Raw genomic sequence first — 23,615 nt, 5'->3', positions numbered from 1 at the left:
AAATTGCACACCAGCTTGGTGTGTTCGGAGAGCAGAAAGAAAACCACTGCAGTTGGAGCATGGTGAGCACATGAGAGTGACACCAGATGGATCATAAAAGAACAGGGTCCAGATTACAGCCGGGTCTGCAGGCATGGTTAGGGTTATTTTCTAAGCTCAAGAAGCCACTGACAGAAGGGTTCTAAGGAGACTGAAATTCACTGGCTTCCTTTTGTGAGAGCATCATTCTAGATGCTTTGTGCTAAATGCTTTGTATGAATGCAGAGACTAGATAGGGAAATAAAGAGGATTCAATACTAAGCCTTGAGAAGCACCAATATTTAAAGTTTGGGCAGAGAACGAGGAACTCACAAAGAAGAGCAATATGGATAGAAACTACATCTTTCAAGCACAAGGAAGTCATCAGCTGTGTTAAACGGTGTTGAAAAAGCTAGTAAAATGAACACAAAACTTTGGCATAAGCCATCGCTCAGAGGAGGGGTGGGACAGAGCCCAGGTCACAGTGGACTGAGGACAACACAAGAGGTGAGGAAGTGGAGACAATTTGTTTTAAGAAACCCAGAGGGGGAGAGGGCGGGCAGGGGGTACGAGAAAGGTTTATTTCTGTTTCTTAAGACTGGAAATACCAGAGCAAATCTGTATTCATCTCCAGTAGAGAGAGATACAGAAACTGCTCAAACAAGAGAAAGAGAGATTATAGTAGCGAGGTCACTGAAAAGGTGAGGATGTGATCCAGAACACTTGGAAAGAGCTTGGCCTTTCTAGAAAGGCCCCTTCTTTCATTATAACAGGATGGAAGATGGCAAGTATGGGTACAGATATAGGTAGGTTTGTAGATTTCCAGGGGGTGGGAATATGATGGCATTCCAGGCAATGAGGGTCACATTTATCTGTACATGTAACAGTGTGTAAACTTGGCCTTTGCCTCAGTCTGGCACATAGTAGGCACTCAGTAAATATTGGTTGTGTGTTAACTGAAAGGAAAGAAGAGAACTCTTGTCATAGAGTAGCTGTGTAGGGAAGGGAATGGGCAGACTGGAAGTGAAAGATACAAGAGGCCATTACAAGAGCAGGAAGAAGGGGGAGAGGCGCTCACCAGTGCCAACACCCAGCCTGACCCCTCCCAGGAAGTCATTGCTGGCCAGGGGCTCCCGGTCCCACACAGTCAGTTCCAGGCACATGTGCTGTAGATCTTCCAGCCTCACACCATTGTAGACAAATGTATGATTGTAGTGGGGATTCAGGGTCTTCTTCATCACTGGAGTTTTACGCTTACTGGCCTTGTTCCTCATGGGAAGGAGGTATCTGGCAGAGGGTGGGGAGTAATCAACAATCTACTCAAAGCTAGCAAGGCCTATCTAAATTCCCCTTTCCCCTACCACAGGCCTAGCTCAGGAAGGTGAGTCAACACTCAGATCCTAGTACACACACTCCTTCCTTTGAATCTGCTGAAGCACAGTTCCTACTGCCCCCACTCCAGTCTTAACCTAATTCAATTCCTTTAAATCAGGAGGGAAAAATTAATATAATGTTATTAGTGAACTGTTACCAAAACCAAAAATGGGTTTTAAGTATTTGGTTTCACTGGGCCATGTCCTCTTTAAATAAGACCAATAATAGTAACTACAGGCAGAGCCAAACACAATTTTCTAGAGAACTTAGGTTAGTGGAGGTGATTTATAATTTGGAGGAAGCTGGCGCTGCTTAAATATTGTCAGGGACAAAGACCTGAGTTCCCAAGCTTTGACAGTTGGGGGAAGTGATTTTTATTTGGGATTAAAAGCACAAATCTACGGGCCTTCCTGGTGGTGCAGTGGTTGAGTGCTGGGCTGCGAAGCTGCCTGCAGCCTCCACAGAGCCGGTTTGATCCCCGGCCGCTGGTGAGGGTCCCACATGGCACGCAGATCTTCTTGCCGTGCCCACTGCTCCCCTCAGCAGTGTACTTCGTCAGTCTGCCTGTTCTGCTCCCCGCTCTGGCTCTGGTGAATTCTCTCACCCTCCCGCGCTTCTGACTGTACCCAGTGCTTGTATAAATAAATAAATCTTTAAAAAAAAAAAAGCACAAATCTACAATAAAGGAAGAAGTCAGACCTATCTGTCTACCTACTCTCCTCTTTGAAATGAATACTTCAGCCCAGTCCAAACTGAGCTAAGACCAGTGCAAACGTGGCAGTGGAGATTTTACCATTACCTAATTTCAGGTAATGAAATTACCTGGGTGCTGGAGGTAGTTGGACATATGAGAACCTTCACAGAGAGGTTAAATCAGGGTCCTTTCTTAGCTTTCTTGGCCTGAAACTGGTTAGTTTGGTGCTGGTCCAAGGACTCACCCCTTGACAAAGGTGTCTGAAGTCCCTCCTGATTTGGCAGCCGTCAGGTTCTTGGCTTCTTTGATCCACACCTGGAGCTCTCCCCCTTCCCCACCTTTACCTGCAAGGGATGTCAGCCATAGCAAGTAAGTCCCTACACCTCTGGATTTCTCTGGAGCTTTACCTACATAGCACTTCCCTTTTTGCTCCTGAAGGCAGGAAGCTCCATGACAACACACCTGACTAGTATTCTCAGTATCTAGCATGGTGTCTGCCAGTAAGCAATAGGTGTTCAATTAATAACAACAGCAATAGCCACAAATGCTTATTGAAAATGGGGCTATGTCAAATTCCACATTAAGCACTTAATTCTCAAAATGACCCTATGAGTTGCTGTCTTCATTTTATAGATAAATGCTGTTGAATGACTGAAAAAGAGGGAATTCCTCTACCTGTGTTTATGATGTCATCCCCTCTCGATAGAACTCCTTGGGTATCACCAATTTCAACACCCTTCACCCATTTTTAATACAGGTTTCCCCCACTAGTTGAAAGTAGAATGTTCCTATTTGGTGATTTGGTAGGTTATTTTTGGAGGCCTGGGAGTGTTAATAATTTTTCTATATAACTTAATGGTAACAGCTCTCCCAGACTCCCAAAATAAACTACTAAGTCATACCAAATAGGAATGTTCTACTTTCAGATAGCGAGAGAAACCTGTATCTCTTCTCCACTGGCCCCATCCCTTCCATTTAAATATGTGCTAACCTCATCTCTTCTTTTCAAATAATCCTTCTAAAAGAAAATCTCCATTCAACCTTATCTTCTCTTCAAGCTATTCTCCATATCTCTTCTTTTTTAGCAATCAATTATCCTGAAAAAAATAGTCCACACTCACCACCTCTACTTCTTTGCCTCATTCATTCAGACTAGTTTCCAGCTTCTGCTTCCACTGAAAATATAATCTAATGCCTATGAACCACGTCTTCTCAGTCTTCCTCAGGACCGGCCTCCAATTAGTATACCGACAGGATGGACAAGTCTCGCTCCCAGCACTGCTCTCTCCTGATGGCCCTCTAGACTTCACTGGCTTTTCTTCTTCTCTTCATCCTTTAAAAAGTTGCTGTTCCCTACATACAGTTCTATGCTTGTCTCTCTTCTCTGGTTATTCCATATACCCTCTTGGGGATCTTATTGACTCCCCAAATCTTTTAGCTTACGCTTTGCTGTCACTATCATTTTAAGAACCTTGGCTCAATAGCCAATGGACCAAGTTCAACTCCTTACCATTATGTTCAAGGCCCTTTTCAGTTGACCTCATCTCCAGTGCTAGCCCCACTCCCACACATGTACCATTGTTCCAGCACCACTGAAATAAGGAGTTCATTCCCTCACGCTCATAGACAATCCACACATACCATGCCTTTCTCAAAACTTTCGCTCAGGCTATCTCCTCTTCCAGAAGTCCTCTATCTTTTTCTTGCCTGGCACAGCTGTAAGTCCAGTTTCCTCATCATTTCCTCTCTAATGCTCCCCCAACTATAACCAGACAGAATTTATCATTCCCATATCTGCGCTCCTTTAGCAATGACTATCTTCTGGTTAAATTAAGCTCTGTAAAGGAGGGCAGCGTGTCTTAGTCATCTACATATCCTTAGTCCCTAGCACAGTGTCTGCCATGTTAGGACTTACTCTTCCTCAGCTTTCGACTCTGTCCCTCATACCTCACTACCCCTTCTAACCACCCTTCCTTAGCCCCTAAGTTTCTGTTCTGATCTGCCCTCTTAGTAGCTTGCCACAGCTACTAGGCTTTAATGATCTAAAAAAAAAAAAAAAAAAAAAAGGAATGCCAGCCTAAGGCATTTCTTCTGGTTAAAGGTTGCAGAAAAGGATGCACTTAGTAAAAGACTCTTTACTAGGAGCTGATCCAGGGGATGAATCATCCAGGATGCATCTCAATCTGGTTTCTCCAACAGCACTAGCCACTGGCTGGCACTACCTCACACAGATCCAGTGCAGAAAAACTAAGTGCTAAATCCAGGGCCCCAAAGAAAACTCACTCTTTTTCCGGTCACCTCCAACAGGAAGTTTGGAGGCTGGGATGTATTTCAATGAAACCACCAACTCGCCTTTGTGTGATGGCAAGCCAGTCAGGGACTCAGCACTGATCTGAAACACAGGCAAACCCAACAGGTCAAGCTGGGCTTCTCAGGAGTTGTTGGAACCTCCTGCTGAGCAGATTCTAAAATCACCCCAAGCACAGCTTCATGTGTAGGGAAATCCTTCTACTCATGAATGCAATCCAGGGTCCCAAGGCTATCATAGCTACAAGTTTTTAAGGCAGTTTCTGCTGAAGGAGCTGCAGAAGAACTAACAAAGGGTCTTCTCCAGTGCTCAGTATTTTGCTGCTTTGGGAATTCAGTAACTAGATTTCACATACCCTCAAAGATCTTCAGCAAGGCTACCATTCACATCAGGGACTGACAACATATGAGCATTGTTAGTAATAGCCAAAAAGTATAAATAAACTAAAATTAATCATTATAGGAGAGATTAAATGAGAGGCTCCATTAAATAACTTCAGTGCTTTCAAAGGGCCTATGGCATGCAATCATCAAGAACAATCAGTGAATCTGCATGTGCTGACATGGAAAGCTAGCCAAGATGTGTAGATAAGTCAACAAAGCACAGACAAAACTTCCCACTTACTTTAAGATGTATCTGTATCTGTGCATGAGAATATTTATGTATATAAATAATTATTACAATATTATCACTTATATAGCACTCACTATGTGCCAGACACTGTTACACATGCTTTAATTATATCATTTTGTTTAATCCTCAAGATAGTCCCTATGAGATAGGTACCATTATTCCCATTTTGCAGGTTATGGAACAGAAGAGGTTAAGCAACTTGCCCAACGTCACACAGTTAGTAATTGGCAACAGCAGGATTCAAAAATCAGACCAAATGGTTCTAGAGTCTATACCTTTAACCAGTATACTACACTGTATAGAAAAACCCTGAAGGATACAGACAAATGTAATACTTGTTTCTTATACGGAGGGGAGCAGAATAGGAGACCATAGCAGGCTTTTACTTTTAACGCTGTTTATATCTCTCCTGTCTTCTCATCAGAATGGCATGCAACATTTGTCTGATTTTCAAAGATAAATATGTTTTTAAAAAGAGAGCTTGCAAAGATTTGAAGGCTAGGTGGAACTCTGTTGCGAGGATTTGAACATGCCACAATTTTTCATTTTACATGTGTTTGTTACTTTTGGCAAATATATCTGTCTTTACCACTAGAATCTAAGTGCCAGGAGAATACAAATCAGGCCTATTTTTGTTCATCCTGGTATGCCTGACATTTGGGGAGGTGCCTGGCACATAGGAGGTGCTCCACAAATACTTCCTGAATGAATGCAAGAGTGAACGAATGTCTGGGGAGGGCAGCAAGCAGCCTATCATCTCTGGTTGTGGGCAGTGGAACTGCTTCTCTCTACTTGCTCTTAGCATGGCTCTGCTCTTTACCAGAGCATGAGCTGGAACATGCTGGGGGTGCCCTTCCACCCGTCAGTGTTCACCAGGGCTGCTCTTACCGAGCCCTCACTACTGAGGATACCCAGGCCAGGAAGGCATAATCCCTATCCGCTTGGAGAAATGTACCACATGCCCAGGAGGCACAAAGTTTAGTAAGTAGGAGAGAGACAAAAGGATTGGGAGGTGGATGTCAGGAAGAGAAAACTGAGTTCAGAAGCAAATGGATTGCCAGGGCTAAACAGAAAAATCAGAGATGATAAATATAAAATGTTTTAAGTTAAATTAGGTATGTAATCCTGAAGAGGTCTTTCAGCTATTTATAAAATGTCTACATAATATGTTGATGTCTAGATTGTGAACTCAATGCACTCTGAAAAGTTGGAGCTTAGCATTTACTGGGAAATGCCATATTTGTTTTAGTTATTATGTTCATTCTGGCTCAGTATAATTTCAAAAAGCAAATACCTCCATTTTAATGCAGTATTTTTTCCCCTTTGATGTAAGGCCTTTTTATTGGTAGTAGCTCATAATAGTTCACAGTGATATTTCCAATATAAGTATATCAAATTATGTAGGCCCCTACAGGCCCATGAGACAAATAGTTTAAAAAGTCTAATTGTCTAATAATATGTTAGAATTTAGTGATAATTGTTCTCCTGCTTTATTATATTTAAAGGGACTGATTTAATGTTGTTATTATTTCTTTGAAGGGCAGTAGCTATCAAAATACTGGATGTACATTTCCTTTGACTCATCAATTCCACCACCAGAAATTTCTCCTAGAGTTACAATCACAAAAGAAGGTTCAGATTATTACAGCACAGTTTTAATAGCAAAAAAGCAAACAATTTAAATGCCCATCAATGTGGGAATGGTAAATGAATTATCATTTACCACACAGGCACATGAAAGAATACTACACAGCACTGAAAATAAGGTAGAGATCTGTAAGCAACAGTATAGATATCCATGATAGAGTGTTAAGAGAAAAAAAGAAGTAAGAGAGATATATAATCACAATGAGGTTCATATGAGCCTATTTGTGTAAAAAGTAAAATATAAACTCATACATGGACATTCAGGTTGCTTAGTATAAAAGTATGAAGATATCCAAGCAGTAGATAACAGTGTTTTCTGCCCCCACCCCAGGGAATCGAACCTACATTTCTTTTTATACACTTCAATGTTGTTTTAATTTGAACCATGTGCACATACAGCCTTAATTTTCTTAATAAGCAATATGCATAGACATAGCAAAAAATATCCAAATGTTAAAGAAGGGCATACAGAGAAAACAAAATCACCCTCCTACCTCAGTCTTCCTTCCTAGAGGCTCCCTTTATGTCTTTTGTCTACCTTTCCAAAGGCAGTCTATGCACCAAGTACTATTTTTAGCATTTAAAATTCTAGTGTATAGGGCCTCCCCTGGTGGCGCAGCGGTTGAGCGCTGGGCTGCAAAGCTACCCGCAGCCTCTGCAATGCCGGTTTGATCCCCGGGCACCGGCGAGGGTCCCACATGGTACGCAGACCTCTCCTGCTGCGCCCGCTGCTCCCCTCAGCAGTGTATTTCCTCAGTCTGCCTGTTCTGTTCCCCGCTCTGGCTCACCCTCCCATGAATTCTCTCACCCTCCCATGCTTCTGACTGTACCCAGTGCTTGTATAAATAAATAAATAAATAAATAAATAAATAAATAAATAAATAAATAAATAAATAAATAAAATTCTAGTGTATAAAAGTAAATAAATAAAATGCTAGTGTAAAAAAAATTTACAGAAGAACCTTGCAATTGAACACATCTGATAATCAAGAATCCTAACTCTGTTTTAGCAATTTTATCTTAACCAAAATGACAGTAACCTATTAAATGTCCTTTATGTGTGAGGCATAGATCGGTACTCTGTACACAATCCTGAAAAAAAGGAATATTATCATTCTCTTCATTTGCTATATAAAGAAACTTCGACTCATGGAAGTGAGATGACTTACCTAAGTTGTTTTTTTTTTTAATAAGTTAGGTGACTTACCTAGCTGGCAAATAACAGAACAGGATTCAAATCCAGATCTGCACTCAGATCCCAGGCACTATTATGCACACTTCTACACTATCAATTGAGGTGCCATTTCCAAAGTAAAATTGTCCCTGCCCAAGAGCGCAGTAGTTGAAACTCCATGAATTGCTGTACTTCTCACTTCTTCAGTGAAAAGGATAGTTTATAAAAGGAGTGCAGTTTAGGATACATTCCAAAGCTTGGCTTGGAGAGAAGTGCAAGTTAGTATGTTAGGATACACCCAGACTCTGGAAGGTTAGGAGGCAAAGCTTGGCACACAAATGAAAGACTTTCCAAAGGAAACCCATGGCTTCATCCTTTGCCTGGCCTACACAGTAGACATTACCTGCACTTGACATACAAGTGCATCTGAAATCACTGTCAAGCTCAGAAACCCCAGCAGAGTGCGCTGGAACCCTGCATAAGATTATGTTCAAAGGTACTAACCAGCATGGACCACCAGAGGTCACTGCAGACAATTCTACCTCAGAACCAAACTGTAAGGAGTTGTTAAAGCAGACTACCTTTCCATGTAAAGGGAGGCAATGATCCAGTTTCTTATCAAGCTTCCAGGAATCCATCTGGACCTCTGCCTCTCCAAGGAAAGCATTTCTGCCAAAACGGCCATGATGCCAAACCGAAAACTGCAATGTCCTCTGGGCCAGGAGAGATTCTGGGATCTCATACTGTGAAGGAAAAGAAGCCCAACATAATTAGTTGGTGGTAATTCTGCAGAAAAGATTTTTCAAGAATGTGAGCAAACATACCGAAAGTCCAAAGTCCTGAATATAAAATTACTTTAATCCCTAAGCATTTTGAGTTTCCTCACTCAGATCTTCAACTTACCCCATTTCACAAAAACCGACCATATTCCACAGGAGGACCCGGAAAATTCATTTATTTTTCCTTGAGTGGGTAAGAGAACACTGGAACAAAAAGAGCTTCCATGAAGCCTCCTTATGCCAAATGAATTTTGAAAATGAAGTCTGTGGCCACGTGAATCTCCGACTTGACAACAATCCAAGAAAGCCAGATCCCCTTTGTTCCCTTCTCTGGAAGGTCAGGATGTGAACAGATACCCAGAGTGTATCCCAGACACTGAAACCCAGGCCAACCCGCCATGTCACCGAAAAACAGTTGCAGTTTAGGGCACAAATTCTCCTGCCCTCAGGATCCAGATACTTACTCTGAGGATCTCATCATAGAGCGGATGGATGGTGTCCCGCTTGATGCTGGTTTTTCTTTTTCCTTGGCGTGATTTGTCAGGCAGAAGATAAGTCTTCACATATCTAGAAAGCAAAGAGAGAGTACTTCGTCATCTCTCCTCATTTCCCCACTCCATTCATTACTCCTGCTCCTCATATCCATGTGCCATGATGAAATGAAAATGTCACTTCAAGCCCCCTTAGATGCGCCATTCTTGTGTTTTCCCGATCCTGGTCCTTTCCCACATCTCGTCTAACCACTCTCCATCACACCGCCCTGCTCCTCCAGGAAGTGATAGCCTCGATCCAAGGGTGCCCGGAGAGATGCCAGGGTCTGAGCCCTGCTCTCAGAGCATCCATCGGGTTCCAGAAGCACTCACGGGTTAGAGCGCTTCTTGGCTTCATCAGCGTAGGCCAGATCGTGGCACTCCTTCACATGGATGACCAGAGTCTGTGTCTGCTGCTCGTACTTCAGGGAAAAGGTTATCTTGCCAGTCACAAAGATGTTCCCAAAATCACCAGCTTCACTATAGATGCTCATCATGCTGCCGATTGTACTCTGAAGATAAAGCACCACAAACATCTGGGGAAGGCATACTCCCCCTGCCACATGGTGCACATCTCCCCCTCATGATAAAGCCACAAATGTTTCAGAAGCCCATACCATAACCCAGTCTTGTCAACAGTCTCGCACCTAGAACACACGGAAAAGCTGGAAGCACACTCACAGTTGTTCACGTTGATAAATCAATCAGCTCGTGCCTAACCTCGGCTGTTAGCTTCTCTTCTCCCACTCATTTCATACATTTTGTTACTTTTTGCCCCGCCCAAAGGGTGGACAAGGAGTAGGGAGAGGTAAGGTTCAGCTAAGAAGGTAAGGTTCCATTTTGAACATGCACTCTATAGGCTAAAATGTACGTTAGTCACTCATTTAAGTTAGGTGCCTTCGTACTGACAAATTAAAAAAAAGATAAGGTGCTTTGATTATCTTTAATCCACCTTATCCTTGTCAAGATCTATAGAGAAAAGTGACTAGATCAGAATCAGGGGGAGACCCCCAGCAGTGGTAAAAAGACATCTTCCTCTCAGGTAGTAGTAAGTTCTACAAACCTGCCATTCTCGTCTTGTGTGTAAGCAGGAACTAACCATAATCACCCTGGTTTCTGACTCTTATCTCCCCAAACATCAATCTTCATACTTACGACAGAACCAGGCTGTGATTGGGAAACGTCCCTTTAAACTTCATGTTTCTACTATACTGTTGCTCCTTAATCACACCCTGAAGCCAATGAAGTGTGCTGGGGCCCTTCTCATGACACACATGACTTTTTTTTTTAATTTTTAATTTTTATTTTTATATTCCCCAATGCATGACTTTTTAATGTGAGATTTGGGGCACGCTCTGATGAAGAAATCTGATCTAGCTCACTTCATGGCCTGGGTATCCCTTAAAGGGTGAAGTTAAGGGTGACTGTTCACAAGGCTATGATGAAGAACGTCTCTAGCACAAATGATGTGACATAAGACTCTGAAGAGCAGAGGCTGAGGAAGTCAGCTAGATGTGTGCTAATCAACCTGCAGATAGGAACAAGCAAATACATCTCACGTACCCGGGAAGAGTGACTAGGATGATTTCGCCAGCTCCTCACTCTGCTTGAGGGAGGGCCTTCCTTCCTTCCTGGTATCCAACATGTCTATAGCCACAGAACTTTTAGAACTTACCATGGAGGAGCCACTTCGCATGCTGCTTCTGGCTAGTTTCTGGCGATGCAACTTCACCAGGTGGTCAATGTCTTCTTCTTCCTCTTCCTCTTCCTGAAGAATAAATATAGGCCCAGTTAATAAAACCAGGGAAAAAGTTCAAAGACTAAGATCCTTCCTCCAGTGGGAATCCTAACTGTTGCTAAGCGCTGAGACATCATGTTCACATATATGTGTGTATCCTTATTTTTTTTAATATTTATTTATTTATTTATACAAGTACTGGGTACAGTCAGAAGCGCAGGAGGGTGAGAGAATTCACCAGAGCCAGAGCGGGGAACAGAGCAGGCAGACTGACGAAATACACTGCTGAGCGGGCACAGCAGGAGAGATCTGTGTGCCATGTGGGACCCTCGCAGGCGGCCAGGGATCGAACCGGAGCTACAGAGGCTGAGGGCAGCTTCGCAGCCCAGCGCTCAACTGCTGCGCCACCAGGGGAGGCCCGCGTATCCTTATTTTTATGTCTCCCCATTTCAGGCTGCCAAAACTGAATTCCAACTATCTCTTGGAAATCTTGAAAGAATAAGATTAGTTTATCTCTCTCCCATTTGACTCCCAACCTGCCAATCCCTTTACATTTTCATCAAAATAAGTATTTATGTGCACCCCCAATGACATACTAGCAATATGTTAGGAAGCAGAGACAGTGAAGACAGTCCTTTTCTTTAAGCAAATCAGCAGCCACTTTAACTTTAGAAATTTGGAGGAATCAAGGTTCATGTTACCTTTCCCTAAAGAATTACACAGGTTGCTTGAGAGTACTGGATACTAAAGTCAGCTCTACATATATAAAAGTTGCAATATAGACAAGGGAGAGGCAAAGGTACTTACCATATCTACACTGAGGCCTGGGACTGATTTGCTTCTGTCTCCCAAGGAGCCACCCTCATGCTCCACATCTTCCGGGCGAAGATCGATCACAGATTTAGTATATTCTGAATAGAAGACCAAAAACCATTGTTAGAGAGAACCTATTCTTCTCCACACCAAGAGCCCAGCACGGGTACTCAGAATTTTAATCTCAATAAGCCACAAAGGGAAACCAGCTACCTGGAGGCCTGAGGATTTTTCTAGTGTTCTTCTTGAAGATCATTTCACCCTCATCAATAGATACCACATTTTGACCTCCAGGCTGAGTGTCCTAGGAAGGAATAGGGGCAAGGAAATGGAAAAGGGCAGTTGGGTAGGCGGGAGGATGGAGTAAAGGAGGAGAGCCTTAAGAAGATTAAGGCTCAGATTTTCATTAAACTACGACGCCCTCAAAGGAAAGCTTTTCATGTATATGAAGGAGTACAAAACATATTTTCCTTACATGTTTCAACCAAAACCTTAGAAAATGCTCTCAGGTGAATCTCAACTGAAATTTAATTCAATTCTTCACTGAAATTCTTGGGAGGGAGAAGGAGGGAGAGGAGGAAGTGAAAGAGGAAGAAAAGGAGAGTGGGAGACGGAGGAGGGGGAGGGGGATGAGGAGGTGATGGTACCCATAAACTAGAGCTTGCCTTTTCTACTTGAGGTTTGGGGGCAGACATCTTCTTCCATTCTGGAAAGAGGCCAGATTTATCTAGAGAGTCTCTCCTGGAGGTAGAGAGAGAAATTATATCAGTCAACTTTCCCCCTTCCCCCTTTATCCGGGAACACGGGCTGTATGGGAAGAAGAGTTGCTGGCTTGGGGTTACTGTAGGAAGCAAATCCAGAAGGTAAACATCACATCTGATTAACCTTGAAGGAATGTGGACGATCAGCTAAGCAAACACAAATACTCACACCCCCCATTCCTAAGGAAGAGCACATCAGTTGTTGCTGGTCTAGGAATCTTGGGACAGCGCAGCAGCCTAAGGAAGTCAACCTCTTCCAGGAGGCTGTGCTCACAGCCACAGCAGAAGTGCTTCTCAAAGACTTGTACCAAGGTCAGAGCAAATCTTTCCTTCAATTTCTCGAGGGCAGAAGTCAGGAACCCTGAAGGCATAGGGACCGGTCCACCTGAAGCTGGGGAACCCAGGCAGAGCAGAGGTACAAGGAATGGGGGGCTCTCACCTGGAGATGCTATCCGAGTCAGCTGTATAGCTGTCTAGACTCTCACTCTCAGCCTCCAGCGTGTTCTTTCCACCCTTCAGCTTGGGAACTTCAAACGGCACACTACAATATGAACCAAGAGCCAGAGTGGAGAGGCCGTGGGTGCACCTGCAGGAGTCAGGCCTCTTCCCAACCCACTCGCAAAGGCAGGCCTAGTGATCTTTCTCAGGTAAGTATCCGAGCAGCACATTATTGTTTAATGATTTTTTTGAGGTCACACTGGCTTACACTGTTGTTTGTACTTTGGAAGTCTGGGATCCTCGCCTTCTGCTCCCCCCACCATGGTCCACTGTGCTCCCTCCCCACCGTGTGCTTGGCCCTCCCCCTCTGAATGTCTCCTTCTGGAGTCTGCTTTCAAGGGTTAGTTTTTGGGTGTGGCTTTATCTGACCCTTTCCCTGATTTCTCTATATTCCATAGAAAAGTGATAGCTGACAAGCTTTTTAAACTGTTCGGTGGTTCCCCACTGCTGTTGGGATTGAGTTCAAACTCTATCATAGCAAGAAAATCCTTATGATTTGGTCCCCGCTCGCCTCTCTGGACACAGGTTTCACTTTCCACCTCTCCTCACACTTTACACTCCAGAAAGACCTGCATCTTTTGGCTCCTTAAATGTGCCAAAGCTCTCCCTCTTCCCTCTTCTGTCTGTCTGGGATGCTCTTTTCACAATGGCCACTCTTCTGTACCTGCTTAAATCTACTCCTTCAGGTCTCTCCTTATGTCAGTTCCTCCAAATCTCTCTGATGACACCCACCCAAGGCTAGATGAGTTACTTTCCTATGTGTTCCTAAAGCGCCTAATTTCTTCACTGCAGACACTGCATGTGATTGCTTAATTCTTTTAAACAAATTATTTAATTTGTTTAATAATTTGAACAAATGATTTTTAATGTCCTTCTCTTCCACCTAACTAAGTTTCCTGGGATCAGTGACCATATCATCTTGTTTGCTGCTGTGTTCCCCAATGCCTAGAAGAGAAATTAGCTTAAAGAGAGCTCTCAAACATGTGTTGACTGAATTCTTGCCTCAATACCCTCAGTGGGGATTAAGGTAAATCATAAAGAAGCAGTCATTTTGATGACACTATTCAGAGCAGAATTCTTTTTCAGCTTAATGAAGGGTGACCCTAGGTACCCTAAAGGGATGCCTAGACCCATTATCTCACCATTCCTGGACTCCCTACCTCAGAATTTGTGAGAGCAAAAGAAAAGGGGACAGTACATCAAGTATCTCAAGTAATTGTACTTGGCTGCCAGGACACTACGTTCTGCTGGTTTTCTACTCTGACCTCACTGGCTGCTACTTCTCAGTCTCCTTTACCGGTCCCTCCTCATCTCCCAGACCTCTAATCTCTGGACTGTGCCCAGGCTTATTCCTCGGACAGCCTCTCTAAAATTATCCCTAAGTGATCTCAGGTAGTCTCATGGCTTTAAATATCCTCTATAAACCAATAACTCCTAAATTTATCTCTCCCTCAAATGCCAGACTTGTATTGCCAATGGCCTACTAGACATCTCTGCTCAGATGTCTCAAATACATCAAGTCTAAAACAAAAAGCCACAATCAATCCCCAAACCTGTTCTTCCTTCCAAATGACAATACCCTCCTTTCATTTCTCAGGTCAAAAATCTTGAGAATCATCCTAGATGCCTCTCATTCTCTCACAGTACAAATTCCATGTATCCCTTTACTCCATCTTTGATGTATATCTAGAATCTGGCCAGTTTACTATTCCTCTGCTGTCGTTACTCTGGTCCACACTGCCATCATCTACCACATAGATGGTTGCAATAGCCTCCTAATGGATTTCCCTGCTTTTGCCACTATTCCCATGAAATCTCTCCCCAACACAACAGCAAAATGAGCTTTTAAAATATAAATCCAATATAGAATTACCATATGGCCCAGCAATTCTACTCTTAGGTATCTACCCAAGATAGCTGAAAATATGTTTCCACTCAAAAAATTTTACATGAATACTCACAGCCGCATCATTCACTATAGCCAAAAGGTGGAAACAGCTCAACTTCCCATAAGGGAATGAATGGGTAAATCAAATATAGTCTATCCATACAATGAAATAAAAAGCTAATGGATTTCTGATACATTCTACAACAGGGATAAACCATGAAAACATGTGAAGTCAAAGAAGCCAGTCACAGTCACATTTTGTATGATTCCATTTATATGAAATGTCCAGAACTGGCAAATAATCCATAGACAGAAGGCAGATTAGGAGCTGGGGGAAATGAGGGGTGACTGCTTGATGGGTATGGATTTTCTTTGGGGAGAGATGAAAAGGTTCTGAAATTAGAAAAACACAACATTCTGAAAGTACTGAAGGCACGAAAAGCCACTGAACTGTGTACTTTAACAGTTTATGTTAAGTAAAATGAAGGACTTTATGTTAAGTGAATTTTACCTCAATTTTTACAAAAGGAAAAAAAAAACCCACAGTATTATTCAGAGGCCCCCTTTTCACTTGGATTCTTTCCAAGGGCCAAAGGTCTCATATGCTTTGCTTCTTACCCCACCTCCTACCTCTCCCCTCACTCAGTTCCAGATTACTCAAACTTGTCAAGCACAAAGTCACCTTATGGTTGTTATACCTGCTGCCCCACCGTCTAGAGTGCTGTCCCCCCAGATACTCTCTAGGTTTGTGCATTCATTTGCTTCATGTCTTTATTCAAATGTCACCTTATTAGTATAGTAACGCTTTTCCCTGCTGATCCTAAATAAAAAGCCATATGTACATATGTGCTTTCCTGGCATTCCCTACCCTTTTAGTGTCCTTCACTTTCTCCATAGCACTTGTGAAAGTTAGATGTACAATATACGTTATATGTACAATGAATATTCACCCCCAAATCTAAGTGGCACAGGCAAGGGACTGGGTTGGATTCACTAGTGCATCTCGCTGCCTCAAACAGTGCCTGGCAAATAGTACACATTCATAGATACTTGTTAAACAAATGAACAAAGTAATGAATTAACAAAAACAAAGTAGCCAAAATATATAACTGTCTCCGGCAGTAAAAAATCAACTTTCAAGTTATTACATGATGTTTGAGATAGTTCTATGAAAACAGACAGCAGGAGCTGAAATCCTAGCACATGCAAATGGTGAGACAGCTCAGTTGCTCAGAGATGTGTTAGCTTTATAGTACAATACACAGCAGGGAGATCCATTCCATTTTTACTTTAGAATCATTCTTTTTACCTTTTTCCTCCAAAGAATAAAAAACTCAAAACAGAACCATTCCTCTAGAAAGAGAGTCTATCAATGGCCCATGGAGAGTGCTTTCTGCTTATATTTTTTCCTAAAGATTAATATGCCCTGATCCAGAGCTGATACAAACCACCCTAGGGCAAAAAAAGCAATTATTTGACATCTGTGCAGTAAAAAATAGACTAAGAGACGGGAACCCTGGACTTTAACTATCTGTATGATCTCAGGTAAATCACTTATCCTGCTTTCTTTTCTGTAAAAGTAAGGGGGTTGAATTAGATTATCTCTGAAGCTCCATAATTTTATGGAAAAGATCACTTATGGTCACTTAATCTGTTCCCATGTTTAGCATAAATAAGAGTCTTCTGGGTCCAATAAGACAAGAGGTCCTAGACAGCCAGAAGCAGTAGGTTTCAGAAATTGCATTCTGACCGATGATGTCAGATTTGTTAATCAGGTTCAGAAAATAAAAGCCATCCTTGTCCTTATCCGCAGAGGATAAAGGGGGCCCCATCACCTAAAACAGATGAGTCACTCATCCAAGGCTGAGTGGAAAAAGTCACGGAATATACATACAATGAAACACCATACATATAGCAAAAAGAAAGAGCAGACCCTTGGTGCTGATGTGGAAAGATGTCCATGTGATATCTTCCTGCAATTTTTTCCTTTTATACTTTGAGTGATAGCTGACGTAAATGAGCTACACATGTTTAAGTGTGCAATTTGGTGAACTTTGACATATGTATATATCCACCACCACAATTAAGTTAGCTGAATACAACTATCACCCTCACAGGTTTCCTTTTGTCCCTTCATAATTCATCCCTCCCTCCCTGTCTCTGTCCATAGGCAGTGTGGATCTGCTTTCTATCACTAAAATTTAGGTTGTTTTCTAGAATTGTACATTAACAGAATCATACAGTGTGTTCTACTCTTTGTTTGGCTTCTTTCCCTCAGCATGCTCATTCTGAGATGCAGCCATGTCGCTGCATGCATCAGTAGTCTGTCCTTTTCCATTCCTGAGTAGTATTCCATTGCAGAAACAAGCCAAAGCTTATCCAATTACCTGCTGATGGATATCTAGGCTGTTTCCAGCTTTTTTGGCTACTGTAAATAAAGCTGCTTTCAACATTCACACAAATCTTTCTATGGCGTTAGGCTTATATTTCTCTTGAGTAAATACCTAGGAATGAAATGGTTGAATCACAAGACAGGTGCACAAGTTAATTTGCTTTCCAAAGAAGCTGCACCATTATTTATTCCCATAAGCAATGTGTGAGAATTCTAATTGCTCTCCATCCTCATTAATAATTGGTATGGTTGGCCTTTTTAATTTCAGTCATTCTAGTTCATATAGTAGTATTGTCATTTTAATGGAATTTACCAAATAACTAATAATGTTGCGTATATTTTCATGTGCTTATTTGACTCCTATATATCATCTCTGGTGAGATGTCTGTTCAAATCTTTGGCCCATGGTCTATTGGATTATCAGTATTACTGTTTTCAAGTTCTTTTTCTGTCATTTTTTTTACTGACCAGGTGTATAGTATGGTTTTACTTTTAAGAGAAATTACAAAATTAAAATCCAACCCATATTTATACAGTTAGACATTTGGCAGTCCATACAGAAAAACTATTAAACAACTATTAGCAAGAATTGTTTGGGTAGAGGCAGTGAAATTACTGGTGACTTGCTTTATATATTCCTCTACTTCTTTTTAACAATCATATAAAATGTGAAAAAGTCATTTTTCTTTGAGAGAAAGTTAGAAAACACAAAAACCCAAACATTCACCAGCAGCAATGGAATGAGGCAATGAGTAAATCCTCAAGTCACAAAGTTCCAAAGTAACAGCTAAGGAAAAAGAAGCTAAGTTTAGCTCAGCAAAACTGCTTCCAATGGTGGGGCGATGCAGACTAAGCAAGGGAGCAGGCAGTCCTGACATGAGTCAAGGGAAATAAAAGTCCTCAAGATTTTAGAGTTGGATAGCACCAACTCTGGACCAGGATATTTAAGAGAATTTCAGATCAAAGCCAGGACCCCTAAATTCTGTGCCGCCCTGCCCATCAGATTAGTAAAAAGCAAATGGAAAGCAATGTTCTATCCTAAAACTAAAGCATAGCTGGGTGTGGGAAAGAGATAAACCATTTCCATTTGAGATGAGAGGCCTGTCAAGAAGTCACAGGCACTGCATAGAGCAAACAAAGATAAAGGCAGAACTTCCCATGTTACACATGAATACAATGAAAAGAAATAGTCTGGCAGATATAAAAATATGCCATGATGTAGGGAGAGGTAGAAACAACTTGTAAGATAGACAAAGAGTCTATCTGGAGCAGAATCTAACCCTATGAAAAAGCAGCAAATTGCTTGCGAGTGCTTTATATTACAGAGGAACTTGATAAGAATATAGGTTTGATAAAGCACAAGAACTCAAATACGAAGATGACAAAGCAACAAAATTAGAGGAAAAGGAAGGTTGAAAACAAAGAACAAATTAAACCTAAACAAGGGCCTCCCCGGTGGCGCAGCAGTTGAGCGCTGGGCTGCGAAGCTGCCCGCAGCCTCTGCAGCACCACTTCAATCCCTGGCCACCAGTGAGGGTCCCACATGGCACGCAGACCTCTCCTGCCATACCCGCTGCTCCCCTCAGCAGTGTGTTTCATCAGTCTGCCTGTTCTGTTCCCCACTCTGGTGAATTCTCTCACCCTCCCGCACTTCTGACTGTACCCAGTGCTTGTATAAATAAATAAATAAATAAATCTTTAAAAAAAAAAAAAAACCTAAACATGGCAATTTATTCAAATAAATAGAGATAGCAAAAAGACCTGGGAAGGAGCCAGGTGGGAGGGGAAGGAAGAAAGAAAATGGCTGAAAATCAAAGTAATAGCATGGCAGAAAGGGTTGGCCTAATTATGGTTAATTGATTTCACTGTTTTCTTTTTTTGGACTGCAGGAAATAGTGAGGAAAAAAAACAGAAGCTAAAATAATTCCAGTGTCCCTGAGGTGGCAACCTTAACTAACGAAACAGAAAAAGAATTCTGAGGACATGATATGGAAAATTTTCCTACAATGAAAGATCAAGAGTATACCACATACTGCAAAGAGTTATACATGATGATGACCAGTGAGATATATCCTTGTTAAGTTACTAAACTTCAAGAAAAATAAAAGGAACTTTTCATGTATATACAAGTTCTCTCCATCTCTCTCTCTCTCACACACACTCTCTCTCTCTCACTCACACACACACACACACACACACACACAGAGGGGGAGAGAGAGAGCGAAAACTACTACAAAGGAGAAATACAAGAGGCCAGCTGGCTTCAGACTTCTTCACGGATTCAGTGGCAGAAGACAATGGAGCAACAGCTACATTCTGAGGGAAAGTGTGACCCAGCCAAGATATGGTTCAAATATAAACATACTAGGCAGACATTTTGAACATGAAAGAGTGAAATAAATATAGCACCCACACGCCCTTCCTTCTCAATGATAAAATCCAGACCACCAAGAAATAAACCAAAGAATTCAGAAATATAGAGATGCCATGGTCTCAGGCTCAGTTGTCAGCATATAATCCTTTTAAATTTCAGCGATAACTAAACGAACAGATAAACAAGCAGATGATTAATGGTTGCAAAACAGAATATAAATGTTGTAAATTCTGACAAAGTAAAAATAATTTGAGTAATAAAAATGGGAATAGGGGAAAGAGTTGGGAACAAGTGTACAAAAGCTAATCTCCCCTTGCAGAGCAGAGTCCATTGATAATATCTAACATTGAAAGAGATAAGTTTTAAAAATGACCAACGGACCACTTGACCTAGGAACTTTACTCCTAAGTAGCTACCTAAGAGAAATGAAAACATGTCTATATAAAAACTCACTACAAATGTCCACAGCAGCATTACTCTTAATAGTGAGAAAGCAGAAATAACTTAAAGATCCATCAACAGACGAAAGGATAAATCATTTGTGGAATATACATATAATAAAATAGTGCTTGGCAATAAAAACAAATGAAGTACAGATACATGCTAAAACATGCATAAAACTTGAAAAGTGAAAAGAGGCAATCACAAAGGACCACATATTGCTATGATTCTATTGAAATGAAATGTCCAAAACAGGCAAATAGAGATAGGCAGAAAATAAATAGGTGATTGCTTAGGGATGGGGAAGGACTGGGAGGGTGGGGGAGTGTTATCTAAAGGGTACAGGGTTTTGTTGTAAGATGATTAAAAAAAAATCTAAAGATTGACTGAAGTGATGGTTGCATGATTTTTGTAAATATACTAAATACCATTGCACTGTAGGCTATACGTGGGTAAACTGCATGGTAGGTGAATTACATCTGAGTAAGACTTACCAAAAAGACACCAGAAAAAAAATGACTAAGTGCTCAGTGGTTTTTATCATGTTTATTCTTAAACTTAGAGGATGTTAATAACTAATACATTTTACAGTAAACAAACATTTGTCTGAACACTAGCAATTTTTTAATTTTACCTCAGTGGTTTATTGTTTAATTCATATAAAATTAAACTCAATACTCTTAATTTAATATATTATGATCCAATATTGCAAAGTTTTTTCAGTCTATCTACCTACCTACCTACCCACCTACCTTGTATAAAAGGTACCTGAAATAATTTCACAAAATGTGAAATTGGAATGAATTGTTGCCTATAATGATTAAAATTTCAATAATAAGTATGTGTTTTTATTTGTCTTCAAAGTGTTGTTATGAATAACAAACTAAATATGTCAAAATATTAATGCTTACATGTCAGAAGGAGGATTAGGAATTTTTTCCTCCTTTCTTTTTCTACTTTTCAAATTTTCCTATAATTTAAACACCTATTATTACATAAATAGAAAGAAGCAAAAAAAAAAAAAACCCAAGGAATTAAAGGAATACGTAATGTTTCTTTTAAATGGTTGTTTGGTTCTTACCTGAGTTCCCTGGGCTCCTTCTGTTGCTCCTGAATGATCTTTCTTCCTGGCCAGATATTGCCCACCTGTGCCTGGTGAAGGAGGGACTGTCCCACTGTCTCTCTTTTATTGGCTTCAAGACAAACAAAACAAAAGCAAGGCAGAATGGTGGTGATAAGAGCGGAAAGGGAGCCATACCACGCTTGTAGAAAGGATGGCAATGTAATCTTTTATATTCCCCAACAAATAGGCTGAGCCCAAGGAGTTAAGACACTATCAGTGAGAATACACTAGGATTCCACACCCGAGGACCTATGACTAAAGATGGAGGTGAAGCACCTCAAGGAACCAGCCCCCACACAGGTTTGGTACCTGCAGGCTTGCGGCGCAGGGACATCCTGATGATCTCACTGCCTGTGCGGTAAGCAAAGCGATTCACTTTCTGGTCATAAAACCAGTCTCCAGTTGCCATCTTCAACTCTCTGGGAAGGAATAAAAAAAAAAAGCCAGGTGGATAAAGAATGGCTCTTACCATTCAACCAACAACAGCAGGGGAGAGAAATCCTCACCAAGGGCACAGCCTCATTTCCTCCCTACTCAGCCATACGTGACACTCACATTTCCTTGGCACACACTTTGCACCTCCAGGTACCATTGGTCTCCTGGATGCGGCATTCCCGACACACCAGATGATTGCAACCCCGACAGCTGTTGGTCTTGGGAGTCAAGCGACCCAGGCTCTCCTGGCATCGGGCACAGGTCCGATCGCTGTAGTGCTGACTGCCCCTCTTGGCCCCCTTCCTTTTTATCTCCTGTAACTCATTCTTCAGTCGTCTGCCAAGACCCAAAAGAGAAGCACACTTGGAGTCAGGATCCACATAGGTGGATGGAGAGGGGCAGTGGGGTAGAAGTAAGGTTATTTGGTTCCATGAAAGCAACAACCTCAGAACCCAGTATCACCCTGTGAGGGGTTGTAAAGCCTCATAGGAAAGTCCCTTTGAAATTCAGATGTGACAAAGAAAGAAAGTCTGGATATCATTGGTCAAACAAGTGGGAACCCACACTTTTCTGGGACTCTAACCTGATCCTTTTCTCATCTGCTCTCCGGAGCTCCTCATCTCGTTGTAGAACATTGAGGATCAAATCCCTTTCCACCTCAGACAGAAAAGAGAGGTCAAGTATCTCTGACATGACTTATCGTGTTTTTTCTTCTTTCTTCTTTCTTCAAAGTGCCAGACCAGGAGAGCTACTAGAGTTACCTGAGAAAAAAAAAAAAAAGATGAGAACTCATTTTATGCAGATCATTTACTCCATAATAGGCCTACAGCCCTCGGGCCTTTCAGCAAGTTACTTCCCCCTTGGGCCAAGCAAAAGAGACAATGGAGGAGTATCTGATCTATTTGCCACTCCTACTCCCCCCCTTATTCCTGCCCTGAAAATGAAGAGGCTTTAATTTCTCAAAAAGAAAAACTTATTTGTGACCTTGGGAAAGGGCTGCCTTTGAGCATAAGCATCTTAGTCTGGAAAATACACCAAATGGGTCTTCGATTATCCAATTTTCAATATTTTAAATATTCTCAAGTCCTAAGCCTATCAACCCCCAAAAAATCAGATAGATGGTCTCTTTAGCAGAGGAGAAAACCACATGGGACTTCTGCCGACTTAAGCTTATTTCTCCTTTGCAGACTAGCTTCCATATTCCCAAAAATCAGTGAAATCTCTGCTACATTTCAAAACTTCCATCACGTACTTTATCTCTCAAGGTTCTTATTGTTAACCCTACCTCAGGAATATTGTTATCATCTCACAGTTTGTTGAGAACCCACTCTGACAGGCATTGTGCAAAGTGCTAGGGATAGAGATGAGTAAGACAAGGTTCCTGTCCTTAAGAAATTCTCAGACTAGTAGAGGGCAACAGACACACATAAATACAGTACAATGTACTAAGTGCTCTCAGAGGGATAACAATTCAGTGTCATGGGACCTTAGAGAAAGAACCAATTAATTCTATTTTGTGTGGTGGGAAGAGAAAGAGCTGTATACATGGAAGATTTTACCCAAAAAAATGCATTTTGCCTTATAAATCAGAGTTTGCTAATGGGCAAGAGTGGTAGGAAATATATGTTTAAGTACTCATTTAAAAAATTAGAATTTTATTTTATTTTTTAAAGATTTATTTATTTCTGCACACAAGAGCTGGGGTGCAGGCCAGAGTGTAACAGGGTGGCCCCCAGGAAAGGGGGAGGTTCCCTGCCCCACCCAAGGGAGGGTGGAGCTGAGCAGGAAGAAGAGAAGCGGCAGAAGAGACTAAGGAAGGAAGGAGCAGGATGGAGCCAGAAGGAGACCTGGAGGAGGCGCATGGAGCCTAGAGACACGTAAAGAAACTGTGCTTGTCTTTTGGTCGTGGACTGGGTGAGACAGATGTGGGTGAGACCCGTGGGGAGGTGACAATGGCAGCTTTTATCTTGATGTTGATTTTGCTCTTTTCCTTCC

At 41.7% G+C, this 23,615-nt stretch overlaps 1 protein-coding gene across 1 annotated transcript in view; it reads right to left on the bottom strand.

Annotated features, from left to right (window-relative positions):
• SYTL4 (synaptotagmin like 4) overlaps positions 1-23,615 on the bottom strand; it is a 53,232-nt gene that overhangs the window by 3,330 nt on the left and 26,287 nt on the right. The window contains exons 2-16 of the mRNA XM_054695648.1: positions 22,204-22,381; positions 21,741-21,956; positions 21,495-21,604; positions 21,144-21,255; positions 12,915-13,010; positions 12,374-12,455; positions 11,922-12,012; positions 11,703-11,806; positions 10,833-10,925; positions 9,491-9,669; positions 9,092-9,194; positions 8,430-8,591; positions 4,370-4,478; positions 2,331-2,430; positions 1,097-1,305 (exon numbers count right to left, since the gene is read on the bottom strand). Coding sequence (XP_054551623.1) covers positions 1,097-1,305; positions 2,331-2,430; positions 4,370-4,478; positions 8,430-8,591; positions 9,092-9,194; positions 9,491-9,669; positions 10,833-10,925; positions 11,703-11,806; positions 11,922-12,012; positions 12,374-12,455; positions 12,915-13,010; positions 21,144-21,255; positions 21,495-21,604; positions 21,741-21,956; positions 22,204-22,313 — 1,876 coding nt within the window. The 5' untranslated portion in view covers positions 22,314-22,381. The remainder of the gene's footprint in view (positions 1-1,096; positions 1,306-2,330; positions 2,431-4,369; positions 4,479-8,429; positions 8,592-9,091; positions 9,195-9,490; positions 9,670-10,832; positions 10,926-11,702; positions 11,807-11,921; positions 12,013-12,373; positions 12,456-12,914; positions 13,011-21,143; positions 21,256-21,494; positions 21,605-21,740; positions 21,957-22,203; positions 22,382-23,615) is intronic.

The sequence above is a fragment of the Talpa occidentalis genome, unplaced genomic scaffold, assembly GCF_014898055.3.
Source record: "Talpa occidentalis isolate TD23 unplaced genomic scaffold, MPIMG_talOcc4v2.1 talOcc4.15, whole genome shotgun sequence".
Classification (NCBI taxonomy): Eukaryota; Metazoa; Chordata; class Mammalia; order Eulipotyphla; family Talpidae; genus Talpa; species Talpa occidentalis.
Note: the sequence above shows the minus strand (reverse complement) of the source record. Positions and strands in the feature narration are given on the sequence as shown.